This window comes from Glycine max, chromosome 7 (assembly GCF_000004515.6).
Source record: "Glycine max cultivar Williams 82 chromosome 7, Glycine_max_v4.0, whole genome shotgun sequence".
Classification (NCBI taxonomy): Eukaryota; Viridiplantae; Streptophyta; class Magnoliopsida; order Fabales; family Fabaceae; genus Glycine; species Glycine max.
This window is the reverse complement of record NC_038243.2, coordinates 5,576,214-5,595,143: the sequence shown is the minus strand read 5'-3', so window position 1 is coordinate 5,595,143 and position 18,930 is coordinate 5,576,214. Positions and strand designations below refer to the sequence as shown.

General features: G+C 29.4%; 1 protein-coding gene across 1 annotated transcript in view; it reads left to right on the top strand.

Moving 5' to 3' along the window:
- The first annotated feature begins 3,066 nt into the window (after nt 1–3,066).
- LOC121175145 (uncharacterized) overlaps nt 3,067–18,930 on the top strand; it is a 16,037-nt gene continuing 173 nt past the window's right edge. Inside the window, exons 1-10 of the mRNA XM_041017151.1 lie at nt 3,067–3,250; nt 3,336–3,410; nt 3,646–3,792; nt 5,711–5,844; nt 8,562–11,461; nt 11,557–11,808; nt 11,912–12,628; nt 13,189–13,956; nt 16,911–17,579; nt 18,210–18,930. Of these exons, the coding sequence (XP_040873085.1) occupies nt 8,603–11,461; nt 11,557–11,808; nt 11,912–12,628; nt 13,189–13,956; nt 16,911–17,579; nt 18,210–18,930 (5,986 nt within the window). The 5' untranslated portion in view covers nt 3,067–3,250; nt 3,336–3,410; nt 3,646–3,792; nt 5,711–5,844; nt 8,562–8,602. The remainder of the gene's footprint in view (nt 3,251–3,335; nt 3,411–3,645; nt 3,793–5,710; nt 5,845–8,561; nt 11,462–11,556; nt 11,809–11,911; nt 12,629–13,188; nt 13,957–16,910; nt 17,580–18,209) is intronic.

Here is an 18,930-nt window from a genome sequence, read left to right as displayed (position 1 = left end):
TAAGATGGCAATTGATATAACAAGGAATAAACCTTCGTAAAAATATTTTTACACTGAAATGTGAATATTTTTACACTGAAATAATAGAATAACTCCACACGAAACTCTTCTGGCAAGTGGATGACACCACGTTGTGTCTCCTTTGGCCAACACGACGGTCTCGTTTCCAATATCCAACAAATATATTAACTTTATGTACATATTAGTAATTTTTTTAAAATAAAAATGCCAATATTTTTTATGAATAAAAATATTAATAATATGTTTTGGATTGAAATGTTAGTATATTTTAGTAGATTAAAATGTCACTAAATTATTTTTATTGGAAAAAAATATCAGTAATTTTTTTATTACATTTACATAGCAGTAAGTTGGATTAATTTGTTAAATTTAAATTTTCATTTATTTTAATGGTAAAACATAATTTTTATGTAAGTTTTTATCATTTTTTATTATTATAAATATAATATTATAATAATCACTTAAAAATATATTAACAAATATAATTTAAAATAAAAATAATAATAAAATAATATTAATTATTAATCATATAATTTCTCTAATACAATAAAAATTATCCAAAATAAATATATTATATGATGTTATCAATATAAACATGGTAGGAAAATTGTTGACTTGAAGAGAAAGGTCTCTGGTCTCACAAAGATCCAGGAAATGGTTCAATTTGTATCTTCTACACTAACCTTAGTTAGCTCCCACATTGGCAAAGCATTGAGGATTTACGGTTCATTCTTTCCTAAAGAGTCTGAACCATCCATATTCACAAGCACATCTGCAGATTCATCAAAAAATAATTTGATTTCTTACATTGTTCACCTAATTGTTTCCTTCAAACTTAACGTATTTGTCTTTGTTTCAACTCTCTAATGTAGCCATGGAGCAGTAGTTTTTATTAGTTAAGCATTATAATCAATTTTGTGGGAAATAAAAGCAAGAGATCACAAGTATCAATGAATTGCTTTGTTAAAAATCAATTTCACGACATCCTTTTCACTGCCTGTTTCTTGAATTTTCTTTTGATTTCATTCTTAATTTTACTTTTCATGGGATAAGGCTTTTGATGTTATTTTTGCAATTTTTCTTTTCAAGTCTCTAGAAGCTTACAAATATAATTTTCATACATACTATAATAATGGCAACTAATGATCTCTCTTTAAATCAATCAAGTCTAAATAACCAAAACATTTAAATTATAGACCTATTTTTGTGAATATATATACCTTGCATCAGATTTGTCAAGAAATTCATCGGGATATCTGCGATGATATTGTTGTCGCCACGGAAACCTATATAACCATCCAACCCCATCCACAGATATCAGCAAGAAATACTGGAACAGACATAATATTAATTAATATACATAATAAATATAATTATAAAAAAATTATGTTTATTAATTAATATTATATTTTATATTTATAATTATGTTTGTTTTAATTTATATTATTTTTTAAACATTTATTATAATATTATATTTACAATGATTAAAAAAGAAAAAAATAAATATTAAATTTTATTTTGGATATAAAACACGGACAAATTCATTTATGAATGTACAACATAGACTTTTTATCAATAAAGGATAAAAGTTAACCAATGAATAAATTCATTGTATTATTTATATTTTTAAAAATTAAAATTAAAATTTTTAATTTTTGAAAATAAATTTATCAATAATATACATATTCAAAAATAAAAATAACTATTTAATTATTTGGAAAATTATTAATTTTTTATACTTTGAATATTATTATTGAAACATTTAGTTGATTTAAATACTAAATATGACAATTCTAATTATATTATCTCCTTCTAATTATATAAAATTATAAATAATAGATATAATTGTATAAAGAAAAGTAAAATTTACAACCGTACATACACACGGGTGCCGTACTAGTTTACCCTTACAAGAAAACTGTTTCATGCTTATACTGGAAGTGGTAACGTGTATCATACTCTGTATTTTTTTTTTTTTTTACTGCAATAGATATTTACATCACCCCAATTAATAATGCGAAAATAAGGTAACAATAATTGAGGTAGGTGGCAACGTGTTTCATAAATTCGAAGAAGCAAAGGATTGTTCGTTTATTTATGACTTATATCGGTCATTTTTAATTTGTTTAAAATGGTAAGAATTTTCACTCCTACAATGATGGGTGCATGTGGTTCGATTATAAGTATGAGAAATTTTTTTACATCAAATCGAATGAACATAAAATACCTATAAATTAAAATCTTAATACTTTGGAATGAAATATAATATTAAACTCACTTCGTGACCTATTTAATTGATGTTTTTTATGTTTAATTCTCTCAATTACATATAAGGTATAACAAAGTTCATTTGTGCATCCAATTTAAAATACATATATCATAATTTAAACCACAATTTATAAGCTCCTTAACAATTTTTTTATAGAACTCATTTTCCAATATATAGAATAAGTACTTATGCATACTTCATTATGCAAGTAAATTTTCTTTTCTTCTACCTATTTTATAAGATTATTTCTGTAGATTTATTTTTTGTTGTGAATAAAAGATATTAATAATTAATTAAAAAATTTAATTTTAAATATATAAATTAAATATGTTTCTCTAAAAATTAATTAAATTATTTTTAAATCTAATTTTTTTTATTTAATCCCTATATATTTTATAAAAATGTTATTTGTAGTTCATCAGAATATATAGATAAATTTTATCGAAAAAATATTCAGATAATTACTGATCAATGATGCAATGAAGATAAGATGAAAATTAATATAGTAGGAAATAAACCTTCGTATATAAAGAGCTCATTTAGATAAAAAAAAAAATCATACAAATTTTAAGGAAAAAAAAGAAGAAAAAAACTTATCCATAAACAAAAATTATTATTTAACCTTTTAATTAATTACGGCATTTAAAAAATCATGTTTTAAAGAAAATAATATAAGATAACTTTTATAAATTTACTTATGCATAAATAAATAGTATCTTATGTAGTTCATTTGATTATTTTTCTTCAGTTGAAGTGAATGATATTTACTTCAGTCACCCACTACCACCTTAGATTTACTTCAGTCACACACTACCACCTTACATTTACTTCAGTCACCCACTACCACCTTAGAAGCCACACTTTACATTCCAAACAGTATTGTTTATATTTTGTCATTTGTTTGGTCATGCTCTCAGTATTATCTTGCTTCGTTACTCCTTGTTGGTTTTCTACGGAATGGTAGTACGCCATCCATATCCATATCCATATCCTTCAATCATGTTTAGCTTGCTTCTTCCTTAATCTGCTCTTTTCTCACTTTCAGTTTATTGGCATGGGATAGTCACAAGTAATTAAAGACAAGTCACAACTCAGTAGTCATCCAATTCCAAAAAGACAGGTTTAATTTCTTCCTTTCTTAATTAATTTATAGCTTATATTGGCTCTTTTTTTACCTTCATTTATTTAAGATTTGAAGAAATTTCACTCATAAAGATGGATATATAAAGTGCACGGTCAAATCTTTCAACTCTGTTATAAAAAAATAATATATTATAATTTAAGCCACACTTTAATTTGTAGCTCTTTAACAAAACTTTGACAAAATGCATTTCATTCAAACGTCCAATATTAAGCTTTACAAAGCAGCAGCTTCAAAACGAGCGAAGTATTCATAAAGGAGAATGCAGAGAGGCAAATATAAAGAAGAAAAGAAATGGGAAAAAAGAGTACTTGCTGAAGAACAGGAGCTTTCCTCATTCTTAGTTCGTCTCACAACAAAGGTAAGATCCTTAATATCGTAAGATCCTTAATATCCTTATCGGTTACTTGCGCCCCGTGTTTTAATTTATCCATTGCTGAAATGAATGCCTGTAAATAAATATATTTGCATGATACCAATATGTCTGTTCCTAACTCTTTTTTTTTTTTTTTAATTATCAATTTGATACCCAAAATATATTAAAAGATCTTGGCTTGTGGGTGCTGTTTGAATGGGTTAAGGTGGTGATGATGGAGTTGGAGCAGTGACGTTGGGGGCCAGAGTGGTGGCGTAGCGGTGTAGTGGTTGTGCAGTGTTACTATTTGGGTGGGTTAGATATGGACTTGTGGATGTTGTTTGGGTGACTTAAGATTCTGATGATGGAGTTGGTGTTGCAGGTAAAGGGTGGCATGGCATTGTGGTTGTGGTGGCCAATGTGAAGAAGAAGAAACGATAATCGTTTTATTTTTAAAAATAATAATAAATATAATGGTGGTTAAAAATTATCATTGTTCATAATCGAAAGCCGCTGAAATGTGTTATCTTAACGACATCAACTCAATTGGACCAAAATAATCAAATTGATCAGTTTTAAAATAATTTAGGATTAAATTAAACATGTTAAAAATTTGGAAATCAAATTAAATCTTTTAACATAATTTGGTAATAATTAAACTTTCTTTTTTTAAGGATATTCCTAGCTTTTGAATTAGTAGTGATGTATATTTTCATTATTTAACTATATGCTTTATTAACAAAAGCAATTGCCTCCCAAGTTACGTCTTGTTAGAATTCATCATTTTGTCGGTGTTCTGGGGAACAAAAGCAAAATTCTTTGCTACGGACCAAAATATACATTCAAACTTGGTATCTTTATTTATGTTTATTCAAATTTAACATTCATTTATAATTTTAAACACATGGTTTCTTGATATGGTTTTAGTAAATGCACTTTGATCGAGTTATTGTGCCAAATCTGGTAGGAGGTGTCTCGTGAGCGTTGTGTTTGACCAACCAGTCAACACAACTGTTCCCTTCTCTAAGAGTATAGTTGGAAAAAAAAAATACTTAAGCCTGACTTATCCATTTTGAGCGATCTTGTGTTACAATTGTATTGTGATCATCAACATATATGTTAGAAATCATTTGGATAAATTATTTTTATTATTTAAATAAATTATTTTTTAGTGTCTTGGTTTTGTAATTGTATTATGATCATCAAAATATATTTAAAAATAATCTTAAATGAACGGATTATTGAATTGAATACACCTTGAGTCCAAAGAATAAGAAATTCTTCAAAGCTCTAACAATGATGATCAACCAATGATCTTGGATGCATGATACTTAAAGCATGTTAATCTCTCATGAAAAATATGCATAACCTCTTGTTGACTCTTTACAGAAGTGAAAGATAACATTCGTAAAAGAGTTACACAAGAAAAAGAATAAGAGTGAGTATTTATATATTTAACTAAAAAAAATAAATTTAACATATTATCAAAATTTGCAATAGATTATTTCAATCAAAATAACCTTGTTCTACATTTTCAAAAACAGGTTATTGATCACAAATTAATAACCAATTATCTCAATCGACAAAGAGCAATCTTAACTTAGAAACAATATAATCAATAATGATAATTGATTATATTGATACACATAGTTTCCTTTTTTCTTAAAACACACATTTTAATTGATTACATAATGTGATAATTGATTATCCAATGGGACCGAACTAAATTTCAACAAACAAAAGTCTTCGAACTTGTTCTAACACATTACATCCGAGACTTATGGATCAAGTGCACGATCAAATCTTTCAACTCTCATGACTAATGTTATAAAAAAAATAATATATTATAATTTAAGCCACACTTTAATTTGTAGCTCTTTAACAAAACTTTGACAAAATGCATTTCATTCAAACTACAAAGCAGCAGCTTCAAAACGAGGGAAGTATTCATAAAGGAGAATACAGAGAGGCAAATATAAAGAAGAAAAGAAATGGGAAAATAGAGTACTTGCTGAAGAACAGGAGCTTTCCTCATTCTTAGTTTGTCTCACAACAAAGGTAAGATCCTTAATATCCTTATCGTTTACTTGCGTCCCGTGTTTTAATTTATCAAATGGGACCTAACTAAATTTCAACAAACAAAATTTTTTGAATTTATTCTAACACATTGTAATAAATTACATATACTTGTAATCAATTACCTTATGCAAAACATAACTTACATCAGAGACTTATGGATCAAGCAAATTAAGAAACATAAATGATTATCCCTAAATTTGTAGAAGATAAGAAAACTAATCTAAAGCACACAAGCCTAGCTAACACAAACAATATAATGCCACACATATGGTAAATGTGTTTTGAGTGTAAAATATCAAAATCAAAACTAAAATTGAGATAAAAGAGGCTTCAATCTTTTTTTTTAATCATAACCCTTTAATTCATCATAGAAAAGACAGACACACAAACAAACAAAATCGTCTAAATTAACATTTTATCATCAAAATTATATATAAACAGCACTTATGTTAGCAATTTAATTTTTTTATTAAATGTGATTAGCTTGTAGCATTAAATTAAATTACATCGAACTACTATTACAAAGTTAAATAATCAATCTAATGATTAGAAAGCTTCAGGTGAACTTTATTATATATAGAGAGAGAGGAGAGATACTATTTAACGTTATATATTATTATTTCTCATGAAATATATATTAGAGTAACTAATGTAGAAAATGAACATAAGTAGTGATAGAAAATTTAACATTACTACTTAAAATTAAAATGATCTAAATAAACATTTAATTATTATAATTGTATATTATATAGCGTTTTATTACTTAATATGAAAATTATCAAAATTATTTTTTTGATTATCAAATTGTACACTACCTCCGTAAAAGAAATAAAGATAATATTAAATAAGATTATGGTAAGCAACATAATTTTGCATTAAATAAAATCGTTAAAAATATGTATAATCATTGATTATTATGAAGCTGAGGTTTCGATAATCCACAAACTTTTATTCAAGTATCTCTTACTATTTTTTTAATAAAAAAAGTAACATTTACCATAAACTAGATTTTAAATCCATGCATTGCAAAAATTTCTTTAAAAAATATTTTTTTATATTTTACTTAATACTTTTTAAAATATATTTATCAATAAATTAATATTTTTTAAAATATTCATATTAAATTTGAGGAAGAAGATTATCTATATTCTTAGTTAAGTTCATTTATAAATGTTTTAAATGTGTTTATTGTAAAAAAGGTATATCTTTAGAATTTTTTAATAGTGTAATTTTATTAATTAAGTATGGTTGTTAATTATGTTAAAATATTTTTTTTTCAAAAAAAAAATGTTTGTAATTTCGGAAAAAGAAAAACGAATTGGTTTTTTTATATAGAATCCTCGTATGGATAATACATACATTTTTTCTATTGTTACATTTGAAATGTTAGATTAGTGTTCCAGTCATATGGTATATTGCCTGAAACGTAGGTTTAGTGGTTCTAGAATCATTTGCAATTGTAACCCCTCCAAAACTTCCCATAATTCAGCCACAAAGGTTGTTCCTCTACCAATCCTCTTACCAATCCTCTGTGAAAACCCATCCAATTGCCATCAGTGTCTTGAATCAACCCCCGTACAAAGGCTCTGAATTTTTGAACAGTTTCAACAACAGGGTCTATGACAGAACATTCAAGCATATCACACAGATATGGAGAAGGAGTCTATGGATAGAAAGGGGTGAATTACATATAACTCTGAAGAGAACCTATGAATGCGTGGCTTAGCTAGCTAGTTATAACTCTCAAGGTTTGCTTGCTGGGCTAGCTCAATCTCTAACTTATCCAGCTGCTGCCATTCTACATTTTACCAAATTCACAAATCTAAGCTGCCAATGACATTAATTAATAACTTTTACTAAATGCAACCCGATCCGATGCGGAACTCTGAAAAGTGAAAGAGTGTTTATTTGTCTATCTATTTGGCTATTTGATGGCGGATCTCTGGGGTGGGGTGTGTGATGATTTTTATTTCTTGGATGTCCTTTTTGGTTTCTATAGATTGTATTGCCTTCCCCCATGAGTTTCTATGGATGAAGAATTGCTTTTTTTTTTCTTTTCTTGAGTTATTCATGTTCTACAAAATGAAATCACACAAAGGGGATGGAGACATTTTGGGGGAAAATCATTGCTAATTAGTGGGAAAACGAAGTTTTCTGTAGGCTAAAAAATGGAGAGAATATATATAATTAGTGAAAATTTCTGCATCTCTTTAGTCTAATAACAAGATTCTTATTATTCCTTAATAGATTAATTATGATATCTGACTATTTAAACACATAAAATATAAAATAAAGTTCATTAATAATAAATAATATAATTATTTTAAAATATTAGTGTACCTTAATTATTACTGAAACCTATTACAACAATAAAAAAAAGGTTATACATGCAGAATTGGTACACAGGTAATGAGTTTAAAAATTCGTAGATGTGCACCAATAGGATGAAATGTGTTTCTGAGTGTGACGCTAAGCATTCTTCTTTCTTCTGAGAATAAAAGAAAAATTCTTTGCTAAAGACAAAAGTATACAATATACATTCAAATTTGATACCTTTTTTTTTTTTTTGTTTTTTAACTCATGGTTGCTTGATTTGGTTTTAGTAAATGTACTTTGATTTTTTATTGATCAACTATATGATATTCTTTCCTCATTAGCTTTTGACTGATCTGTTTCCACTCTTCATTTTGTTGAAGAGATGTAATTGTACCTAGTACAAGAAAATCAAGGTCAAAGCATGGACGCTGTGTCATCCGCACTACTAGAGCCAGTAACTAATTCTTTGTTGGATCTGCTTAAAAAGCAACTGGATTACATCCATTACAGTCGAAACTTTGATGAACTACGCGAGTGTGTAAAGCAGCTTAAACTTGTAAAGGAGAAAGTAGATCATCAATGTGAGGAAGCTTTCAAAAATGGACACGAAATTGAAGGTAAGGCTAGAGAATGGTTAGGGAAAGTGGGTAAATTTGAGACAGAAGTGGAGAAGTATTGGAACGATGATGGCCACAAAAAGACACGGTTTTCCAACTATTTATTTCCTTACTTTAGGCATAGACTAGGCAGACTAGCAAAGAAGATGGCAGTTGAGGGTAAAAAGATAACCGATGATTGCCCCAAGTCTGATGAAATTGCCCATCGGGTATACGTAACATCTAATGATGCCATTTTGTCTAATAATGACCTTATGGATTTTGGTTCTAGAAAATCCATAATGGAACAAATAATGGCAACACTTGTTGAAGATCCCACTGTGAAAATGATTGGAGTGTATGGACGAAGTGGGGTGGGTAAGAGCACTTTAATCAAAGCAATTGCTAAAATTGCTCGAGACAAGAAGTTGTTTAATGTGGTGGCTTTTTCAGAAATAACAGACAACCCCAATCTAAAACAAGTCCAGGAAGATATTGCTTACCCTTTGGGATTGAAATTGGAAGGAGAAGGTGAGAATGTAAGAGCTGATCATCTACGAAGGAGGTTAAAGAAAGAGAAAGAGAACACCCTTATAATCTTGGATGACCTTTGGGACAGATTAGACTTGAATAGGTTGGGAATTCCACTTGATGGTGATGTTGATGATAAACAGGGTCCCCAAGGGCCGACAAAAGAAAAATCTCTTGGTGATTATAAGGGTTGCAAAATTTTGCTAACTTCAAGGAAACAAAATGTATTAACGGATAAAATGGAAGTTAAATTAACTTTCTGTGTAGAGGAATTAGATGAAAAAGATGCTCTGAAGTTGTTTCGGAAGGAGGCTGGAATACATGGTGAAATGTCCAAGTCTAAACAAGAAATTGTTAAGAAGTACTGTTCAGGGTTACCTATGGCAATAATTACAGTTGGAAGGGCATTAAGAGACAAGAGCGACTCAGAGTGGGAAAAACTTAAAAATCAAGACCTGGTGGGAGATCAGAATCCTATGGAGATTTCTGTAAAAATGAGTTATGACCATCTAGAAAATGAGGAGCTCAAGTCCATTTTCTTTCTTTGTGCTCAAATGGGTCATCAACCCCTAATTATGGACTTGGTGAAGTATTGCTTTGGTTTGGGAATACTTGAAGGGGTCTACTCGCTTGGGGAAGCTCGAGGCAAAATATCTACATCAATCCAAAAGTTGAAAAACTCAGGTTTAGTGTTGGATGGAAGTTCTAGTATTCATTTCAATATGCACGATCTGGTTCGAGATGCTGCTTTATCTATAGCACAGAACGAGCAAAATGTATTTACTTTGAGAAATGGTAAACTTAATGATTGGCCTGAACTCAAGAGGTGCACTTCTATTTCTATATGCAATAGTGATATCATTGATGAGCTTCCTAATGTTATGAACTGTCCTCAACTTAAATTTTTCCAAATTGACAATGATGATCCATCTTTAAAAATACCTGAGAGTTTTTTTAAGAGAATGAAAAAACTCAGAGTGTTAATATTGACTGGCTTTCATCTATCAAGCTTACCATCTTCAATTAAGTGCCTATCAGACCTCAGATTGCTTTGTTTGGAGCGATGCACTTTAGATCACAACTTATCCATCATAGGGAAGCTGAAAAAATTAAGAATTCTCAGCTTTTCTGGATCTCGAATTGAAAATTTGCCAGCTGAGTTGAAGGACTTGTATAAACTACAATTACTAGACATCAGCAATTGTTCAATAGTCACCATGATTCCACCTAATCTTATATCAAGGTTGACTTTGTTGGAAGAGCTGTATGTAAGAAAGTGTTTCATGGAAGTGTCGGAGGAAGGAGAGAGAAACCAAAGTCAAAATTCATTTATTTCTGAACTAAAGCATTTGCATCAATTGCAAGTGGTGGACTTAAGCATTCCATGTGCTGAATTTTTTCCAAAGGAATTGTTCTTTGACAACTTAAGTGATTACAAGATTGAGATTGGGAACTTCGAAACTCTTTCAGCTGGAGATTTCAGAATGCCTAATAAGTATGAAAAGTTCAAATCTTTGGCATTGGAGCTGAAGGATGACACTGACAATATTCACTCTCAGACAGGAATAAAGTTGTTGTTTAAAACAGTTGAAAATTTGTTGTTGGGAGAGCTGAATGGTGTTCAAGATGTTATTAATGAGTTGAATTTGAATGGATTTCCACATCTGAAACACTTATCCATCGTAAACAACCCTAGCATCAAATATATCATCAACTCAAAGGATTTGTTTTATCCTCAGGATGTTTTTCCCAAGTTGGAATCTCTATGCCTCTACAAACTAAAAGAGATAGAGATGATATACTTTAGTTCAGGTACAGAGATGATATGCTTTAGTCCATTTACAGATTGCTCATTCACCAAATTGAAAACGATCAAGGTCGAGAAGTGTGACCAATTGAAGAATCTTTTCTCCTTTTGCATGGTTAAATTGCTTGCTAGTCTTGAAACAATTGGTGTTTCCAATTGTGGTTCTTTAGAGGAGATCATTAAAATACCTGACAATTCTGATAAGATTGAGTTTCTTAAGTTGATGTCTTTGTCACTTGAATCATTATCATCATTCACTAGTTTTTATACCACAGTAGAGGGGTCTTCTACAAACAGGGATCAGATACAAATTACTGTTATGACTCCTCCTCTTTTTGGTGAACTGGTATGATAGTGCATATTTTTCCTTTAAATTTTTTAATTAGTTTGTGACTAATTATTTTTCAGTTGTAAATATGTTAATTGTGTATGTGGTTGCAGGTTGAAATACCAAACTTAGAGAACTTGAATTTAATCTCAATGAACAAGATCCAGAAGATATGGAGCGACCAGCCCCCGTCAAACTTCTGCTTTCAAAACTTAATAAAATTAGTTGTGAAAGATTGTGATAATTTGAGATATTTGTGTTCATTGTCCGTGGCCAGCAGTTTGAGGAAACTGAAAGGCCTCTTTGTAAGCAAGTGTAAAATGATGGAGAAGATTTTTAGCACAGAAGGAAATAGTGCAGGCAAGGTGTGTATAGGTGTAAATAAGTAAATTTTTATAGTTGACTGAATGTTATGCATTTCTGTTTAGTTTGATTACCAAATAATGGTTTGTTTTCATCAAAGTGCAGGTCTGCGTCTTTCCTAAGTTGGAGGAAATCCATCTCGAAGGAATGGTTGAGTTAACAGACATATGGCAAGCTGAAGTGAGTGCTGATTCCTTTTCTAGTGTCACTTCTGTGAACATTGATAGTTGCAATAAACTAGACAAAATTTTTCCGAGTCACATGGAAGGATGGTTTGCGAGTTTGAACAGCTTGAAGGTTTGTTTTTGTGAGTCAGTGAAAGTGATTTTTGAAATCAAAGATTCTCAGCAAGTAGATGCATCTGGTGGGATAGACACAAATTTGCAGGTTGTTGAAGTATGGAATCTCCCAAAGTTGAAGCAAGTGTGGAGCAGGGATCCAGGAGGAATTCTTAACTTCAAAAAACTGCAGAGTATAGAGATGTATGATTGTCATAGACTGAGGAATGTATTTCCAGCTTCTGTGGCCAAAGATGTTCCAAAGCTTGAATACATGTCGGTCACATTGTGTGATGGAATGGTGGAAATTGTTGCCTGTGAAGATGGATCCGAAACAAACGCTGAACAATTAGTGTTTCCTGAACTAACCGACATGTGCTTATATGACCTATCAAGCATCCAGCATTTCTACAGGGGGAGACATCCTATAGAGTGTCCAAAATTGAAGAAGTTGGAAGTAAGGGAATGTAACAAGAAGCTAAAAACATTCGGAACCGGAGAAAGGAGCAATGAAGAAGATGAAGCAGTTATGTCAGCTGAAAAGGTAAGTCATATAGTGAGACATAAATGGAGAGTGATATTGTAAGATGTGTGGCATACTTAAAAAAGATATAGCCCTGCTAAATATAATATGGATTATTAATTTAACGTCTCTCGTCCCCTAATCCCTCTTTTATTTAGAATTTAGAATTGAAGGGAATGTTTGACCAAAGGCCATAATTAGAAAGGCAAAAGGCCGTCTATAAGTTATCGCCAAGAGGCGCGAGTGCGTGACATAATTTTATATATTTTTTAATGACAACCCTAGTTATACTATTTCTATCAATAAGTAAAGTTTATATAAATTATATTGCCAAAGTATTGACTTTATACTAAATTACGAAGAAAGTACCATATTATTAAATTTTTTATTATTACAAATAAAATAAAATTACTGGCATTTCATTTACTGTAAGAGCCTAGAGGTCTTTGATTTGACAAGGGTCACCGACACAGACAACCACTTCCCAGGTTTAATTTGTGCCGCTTCCATCAGGTTTAATATATATAAAGTACCTTCCTTCTTCATGGTTTACTATTTACTTTTCTTTTATTTTTCTGTAGATATTCCCCAACTTGGAGTTTTTGTATATTCACTTTGACGAAGCACAGAAGTGGTTATTGAGCAACACTGTGAAGCATCCAATGCACCGTTTAAAAGAGCTTCGCTTGCGCCAAGTTAATGATGGTGAACGTCTCTGTCAGATTCTGTACAGAATGCCAAATCTAGAAAAGTTATACTTGTCGGGCGCTAAATATTTGTTTAAAGAGTCGTCGGAGTCACGTTTGGGAACCGTATTACAGCTGAAGGAATTGGATTTGTGGTCTTCGGAGATAAAGGATATAGGATTTGAACGAGAACCAGTTCTACAGAGACTAGAGCTTTTGAGCATAGTATCGTTGGCTTACTTGACAAATTTGAAAGTATGGTATTGTAATGGATTAAGGAATTTAATGGCATCCTCAACGGCAAAAAGCTTGGTTCAACTTAAGTCCATGAAGATAAGCAAATGTGATGAATTAGAGGAAATAGTAAGCAATGAGGGAAATGAAGAAGCAGAGCAAATAGTGTTTGGCAAATTGATTACTATAAAACTTGAGGGGCTAAAAAAGCTGAAAAGTTTTTGCAGTTACAAGAAGTGTGAATTCAAATTCCCGTCATTGGAAGTATTGATTGTGAGAGAATGCCCATTGATGCATACATTCACGGAGGGTGACGCAAGAGCAGCAAAGTTACAAAACATAGTTAGTGCTAATGAAGAAGGAAAAGAGGAAGCCAAATGGCAGTGGGAAGGAGACTTGAATGCCACCATACAAAAAGGTTTCAACAAGGTACTTATTCATTTATTTATGATTTTAATATGTTTTTATTTATCTTGTTAGTATTTTTTTATTCGTCCTTTTTTTTATTTTTGTTCTTCAAAGTTATTATTTTTGTTAATTTTAGTCTTTTTAAGATATTTCATTCATTTTTAATACGTTAATGTTTTTTTCAATTTTAGTCTCTTTAATATTTTAAAATATTCATTTATAATCCTCCGCACAAAATTAAAATTAAAAAAATACAAACTTATAAAATAAAAAATGAGTAAAACATATTACGGAGATCAAAATTAAAAAAGCATAAACCTTCAAGGATAAAATTTTTTAAAAAAAACTTACCAGAGACAAAAATAAAAAAATATTAACTTACATTTATCAAATACATATTTAAACTTATATTTATTACAAATTCTCCTAGTTTTATTAACTTTTCTTCTTTCTTTAAAAAAAACTTTTCTTGTTTCATGAGATAAAAAAAATTACTTGCCATGAATGGAAATTATAAATCCTTGTTTTTGCCATAAAAAGCCTTAACCAGCAAGTATGTTAAATTTCTTAAGATATAAATATGTTAGCTCAACAAACCAGCATTTATATAAATTTATTAATCATTTTTGTTTTAAAAAAATTCATTCATAAAATTGAAAATAATACGAATTTGACTGCTTAATGTAGCCAGCGTAGTCATAAAGAAAACTTTCCCTCATCTTACAACTTTTCTTTTTAATCAAAATATATAAACTTCAATTCATATTTGATTGTCATCCATTAATTTTTTGTTAACATTTTTAGTCCTTCTAAAAATTTTTGCTCATTATTAATCATATTGTTTATGTTATATTTAAGAAAAAATGACTAAAAATGGATGGATCGATGAACATATTTTTAGAGGGATTAAAACTTTAAAGAAAGATTGAAAATTTTCATAAAAGAGTGAAAAATTAGAATATAAAAAGATGAGCAGTTAAAAACTTAATTAAAAAAAATTAACTTGTTGATTTGTGAAATGAAACAAGTTGCATTTGACTTTACATATATAAAATAACATATAAATGTGATAATAAGTTAACAAATTTATCCATATAATTTGTGACTATTTATATATCTATAAAATAAAAGTTACATAAGAAGTTATTATAACTTACAAGGTTGATTTTATAGTTGGGAAGAAGGATTTGAAGGGAAAAGGATGAAAGAGGTTTTAAGTTACTATACTTTCACTAATATTTTAATAAAAAAACTAACAACTAATATTAATTAATGAAAAAAATGCCTTTTATACATATTGAAGAATAAGGATAAAATGTATTTTTTTATTTTTTTGTTAAAATACAAAATATCGTGAAAATAAAATGACATTATTACACCTAAGAATAAATGATAAAATATTTCTTAAACGAATCATCCATAATTTCATCATTGATAAAAGTAAATATTTATTTATACAACAAGAATTTGTAATTTATAATAAATAAATATTTTAAGTATATAAATTATATTATAATTAAATTTTCTAATATATAATTTTTAACATATAAATTACATTTTAAATTTATGAAAAAATAATTTATGTTAGGATGTATTATTATTTTAAATAATTGATGTTTTCTTTTAAAAATATTTAAATTAAGTTAGAAACAAGGATGTCTGCCACACAACTCAGTCCCATCATTTTTTGGCGTTGCCTTCTTCATCTTATACCAAGATAGCAAGAGTTGATGGATTCATTTTTTATTATTAATTATTAATTATATAAAATTTTATTTATATTTATTATCCATTTGACTAGTGAGTTTTAAGATATAATTAGGTGTTTTTCATTAAAATATAATAAATATATTTTTGATTATTATGATAATCTCAAAGTAAAAAATTATTATATTTATTATTAAGAATTTTTCATTGAAAGTTTAAAATAATGTTAACAACTAAGAATTTTCACTTTAATTAATTTAATCATGTCATCCACATGTGAATTATTTATATATATAATTTAATAAATAAGATTAATTATTTTTCTCCAATAAAAACGGTTATGGATATATTAATCTGTCTCCATTATTATTATCTTATTTCATAATAATCTTATGATTAAAAATAAATTAGATTAAAATTATAAAAGAATTAATTATTATTATTATTATTATTTCTATCATATAACATGTGTTTAATTTTAACCTAGATCTATCAAGTTAACAATTTAATAATAAATAAATAATAATTTTTTTTTATCAAAATTAATAATATGATGGATTAGATTTTTAACATACATATTTAATTCCAACAAAATATATATATATATATATATATATATATATATATATATATATATATATAATTTTACATTTTTACTTATGGTTTATCTAAAAATAATAAAATAAATCTATGATCTTATAGATTATATTATAAATAGCTTTCTTTATTAATTAATAATATTTTTTTATAATATAGAGCTATTTTTTTCATTTTTTAAACCCATGTTTGTTTGAATTTTTATTCATATTTTTCCATGATTTTTTCTACAAATTGTTATAATTTTGAGAGAGAAAAATATGATTATTTTCTATTAGTTCATTAAAAAATCCATAGATTTTTTTCCCTGTATCCTCACACAAACATTTTGTATATAAACAAACAAACTAAATGTTTCAGGTTCATTTTTTCACACAAAAAAATGGAAATGAAATTTTTAATTTTTCAGACAAAAGTAAAAAAAATTATACTATATAAAAAATATTTTGGTTCCTCCAATATTTTTTTTCTCAAAGTTCCGCCACTGATTTCATGCGTCTCTATGTCTAATATCAAGTTCCTCTCTTTTTCTTTGTCTTTTTATTAACTAAATTCAGTATTAATACAGTAACTGATTTATGACTAATATATCTATTTGTTATAATGTAATCGCGAGCTATGAAACTGACATATTAGCCTTTTGTAAATAATATCCTATTTTGCATGCACAGCTTTTGGAGTCTGAAAGTACTGAATCATCTCTTAGTCTCAGATATAGCCCACTACAAGTGATATGGCTTGACTCAGGGCGGATCCCAAAGTCGTTCTTCAGTAACTTGACGTCTTTGACTGTGGACGGATGCCAATTTTTAACAGATGTTGTCATACCCTTCTATTTACTTCCTCTCTTATCTAATTTGGAACAATTAGAAGTCTCGGACTGTGGTTCTGTGAAAAGCATATTTGATATAACACAAGAAAGAGAAATCACAACTATGGGATTGGGAGCAGCAGCCTTCCCTAGACCTCTCCCTTTTTCCCTCAAGAAATTGACTTTAGAGAGGCTGCCAAAACTGGAGAATATCTGGAATGAAGATCCTCATGGAATTCTAACCATGCAACTTCTACAACATGTAAAGGTTAAAAATTGTAAATGCCTTACAAGTGTGTTTCCGGCATCAGTAGCCAAAGATCTTGAAAAACTAGTTGTCAAAGACTGTGAGGGATTGACAGAAATTGTTGCAGAGGATAATGCAGATCCAAGAAGAGCAAATCTGAAGCTTACGTTCCCTTGTCCCTGTGTGTGGTCATTGAAACTACAAGATTTGCCCAAGTTCAAGTATTTTTACTACTCCTCACTGCAGTGTGACATGTTCCAGACACCTACCAAGGATGAAATGGTACTATTGTGTTACTACTTTGTCCTCACTGCATAATCTCATGCCTGCAAATTAAATATAATTGCACTACTTCATTTTTATTGTTCAACATGAGTGATATGAACATTCTCTTAAAATTAAAATGTGAGAATTTCACGTACATTGCTATATATATATGCCGTGTTCTATCTTCTATACCTATTAACTCCCATTTTTCTTGTTTTACATAAATAAGTAAAAGAATACACTTAAGGGTACATGTTGCATTCATGATACAACAATGACATTTTAGGTTTGTGCTTTATTCTTATTAATACAGACAATTACATAGAATCTTATACACGCCATTTTACTTTATCAAATATCATGTGTGGATGGTTTTCAAATCTTTATAAACAATCTCCCTACCATCTAAAGGATCGAATTCTTCATCATTTTCTTCTCCGTTGGAACCACTACTACCTCCCTTAAGGTCTCCTTTATCACCTTTTCCATCTAAAATTTTAAACTACAAATAAATAAATTTGTTTAGCTAGGCACATACCGTATCAAAATCCCTTCCACCTTATTAATTGCTAGCTAGCCTGCAGGTTCATCTCTTTTACAACCTCCCTAACCTGCTTTTGCTTGGTTATCGGTTTCTCTTGGTAGCCTACATCCAACTTACAGTGCCTGTCACTCGGTGAAAAAGGACTGGAGATGATCAAGCGTGGAGAATTTCAGAGAAACTTCTTACACAAGTTACAAGTTCTTACTCTGTGCTTTAATATTGGGTCGAATGTATTTCCATATGAAATTCTACAACTGGCGCCCAATATAGAGAAGCTAGTGGTGTGTGATTGTTCCTTCAAGGAGATTTTCTGCTTTGATAGTCTTAATGTGGATGAGGCTGGACTCCTATTACAGCTCAAAGTCTTATGCTTGGAGTCCCTTCCAGAGCTTGTTTCCATTGGGTTAGAGAACTCTTGGATTCAGCCCTTACTGGGAAATCTAGAAACCTTGGAAGTAATAGGTTGTTCTAGTTTAAAAGACTTGGTACCATCTACAGTGTCTTTTTCCAATCTGACATATTTGGAAGTAGAAAGATGCCCTTCCCTGCTATTTTTGTTCACATCCTCCACAGCAAGAAGTTTGGGGCAACTCAAAACAATGAAGATAAGTTGCTGTTATTCAATTGAAGAGGTAGTAGTCTCTAAGGACGGGGATGAATCACATGAGGAGGAGATTATATTTCCGCAGCTCAATTGTTTGAAACTTGAAGAACTACCAAAGCTGAGAAGCTTCTATAAAGGAAGTTTATTAAGTTTCCCATCATTGGAGGAATTGTCAGTAATCTATTGCGAGTGGATGGAAACATTATGTCCAGGTACCC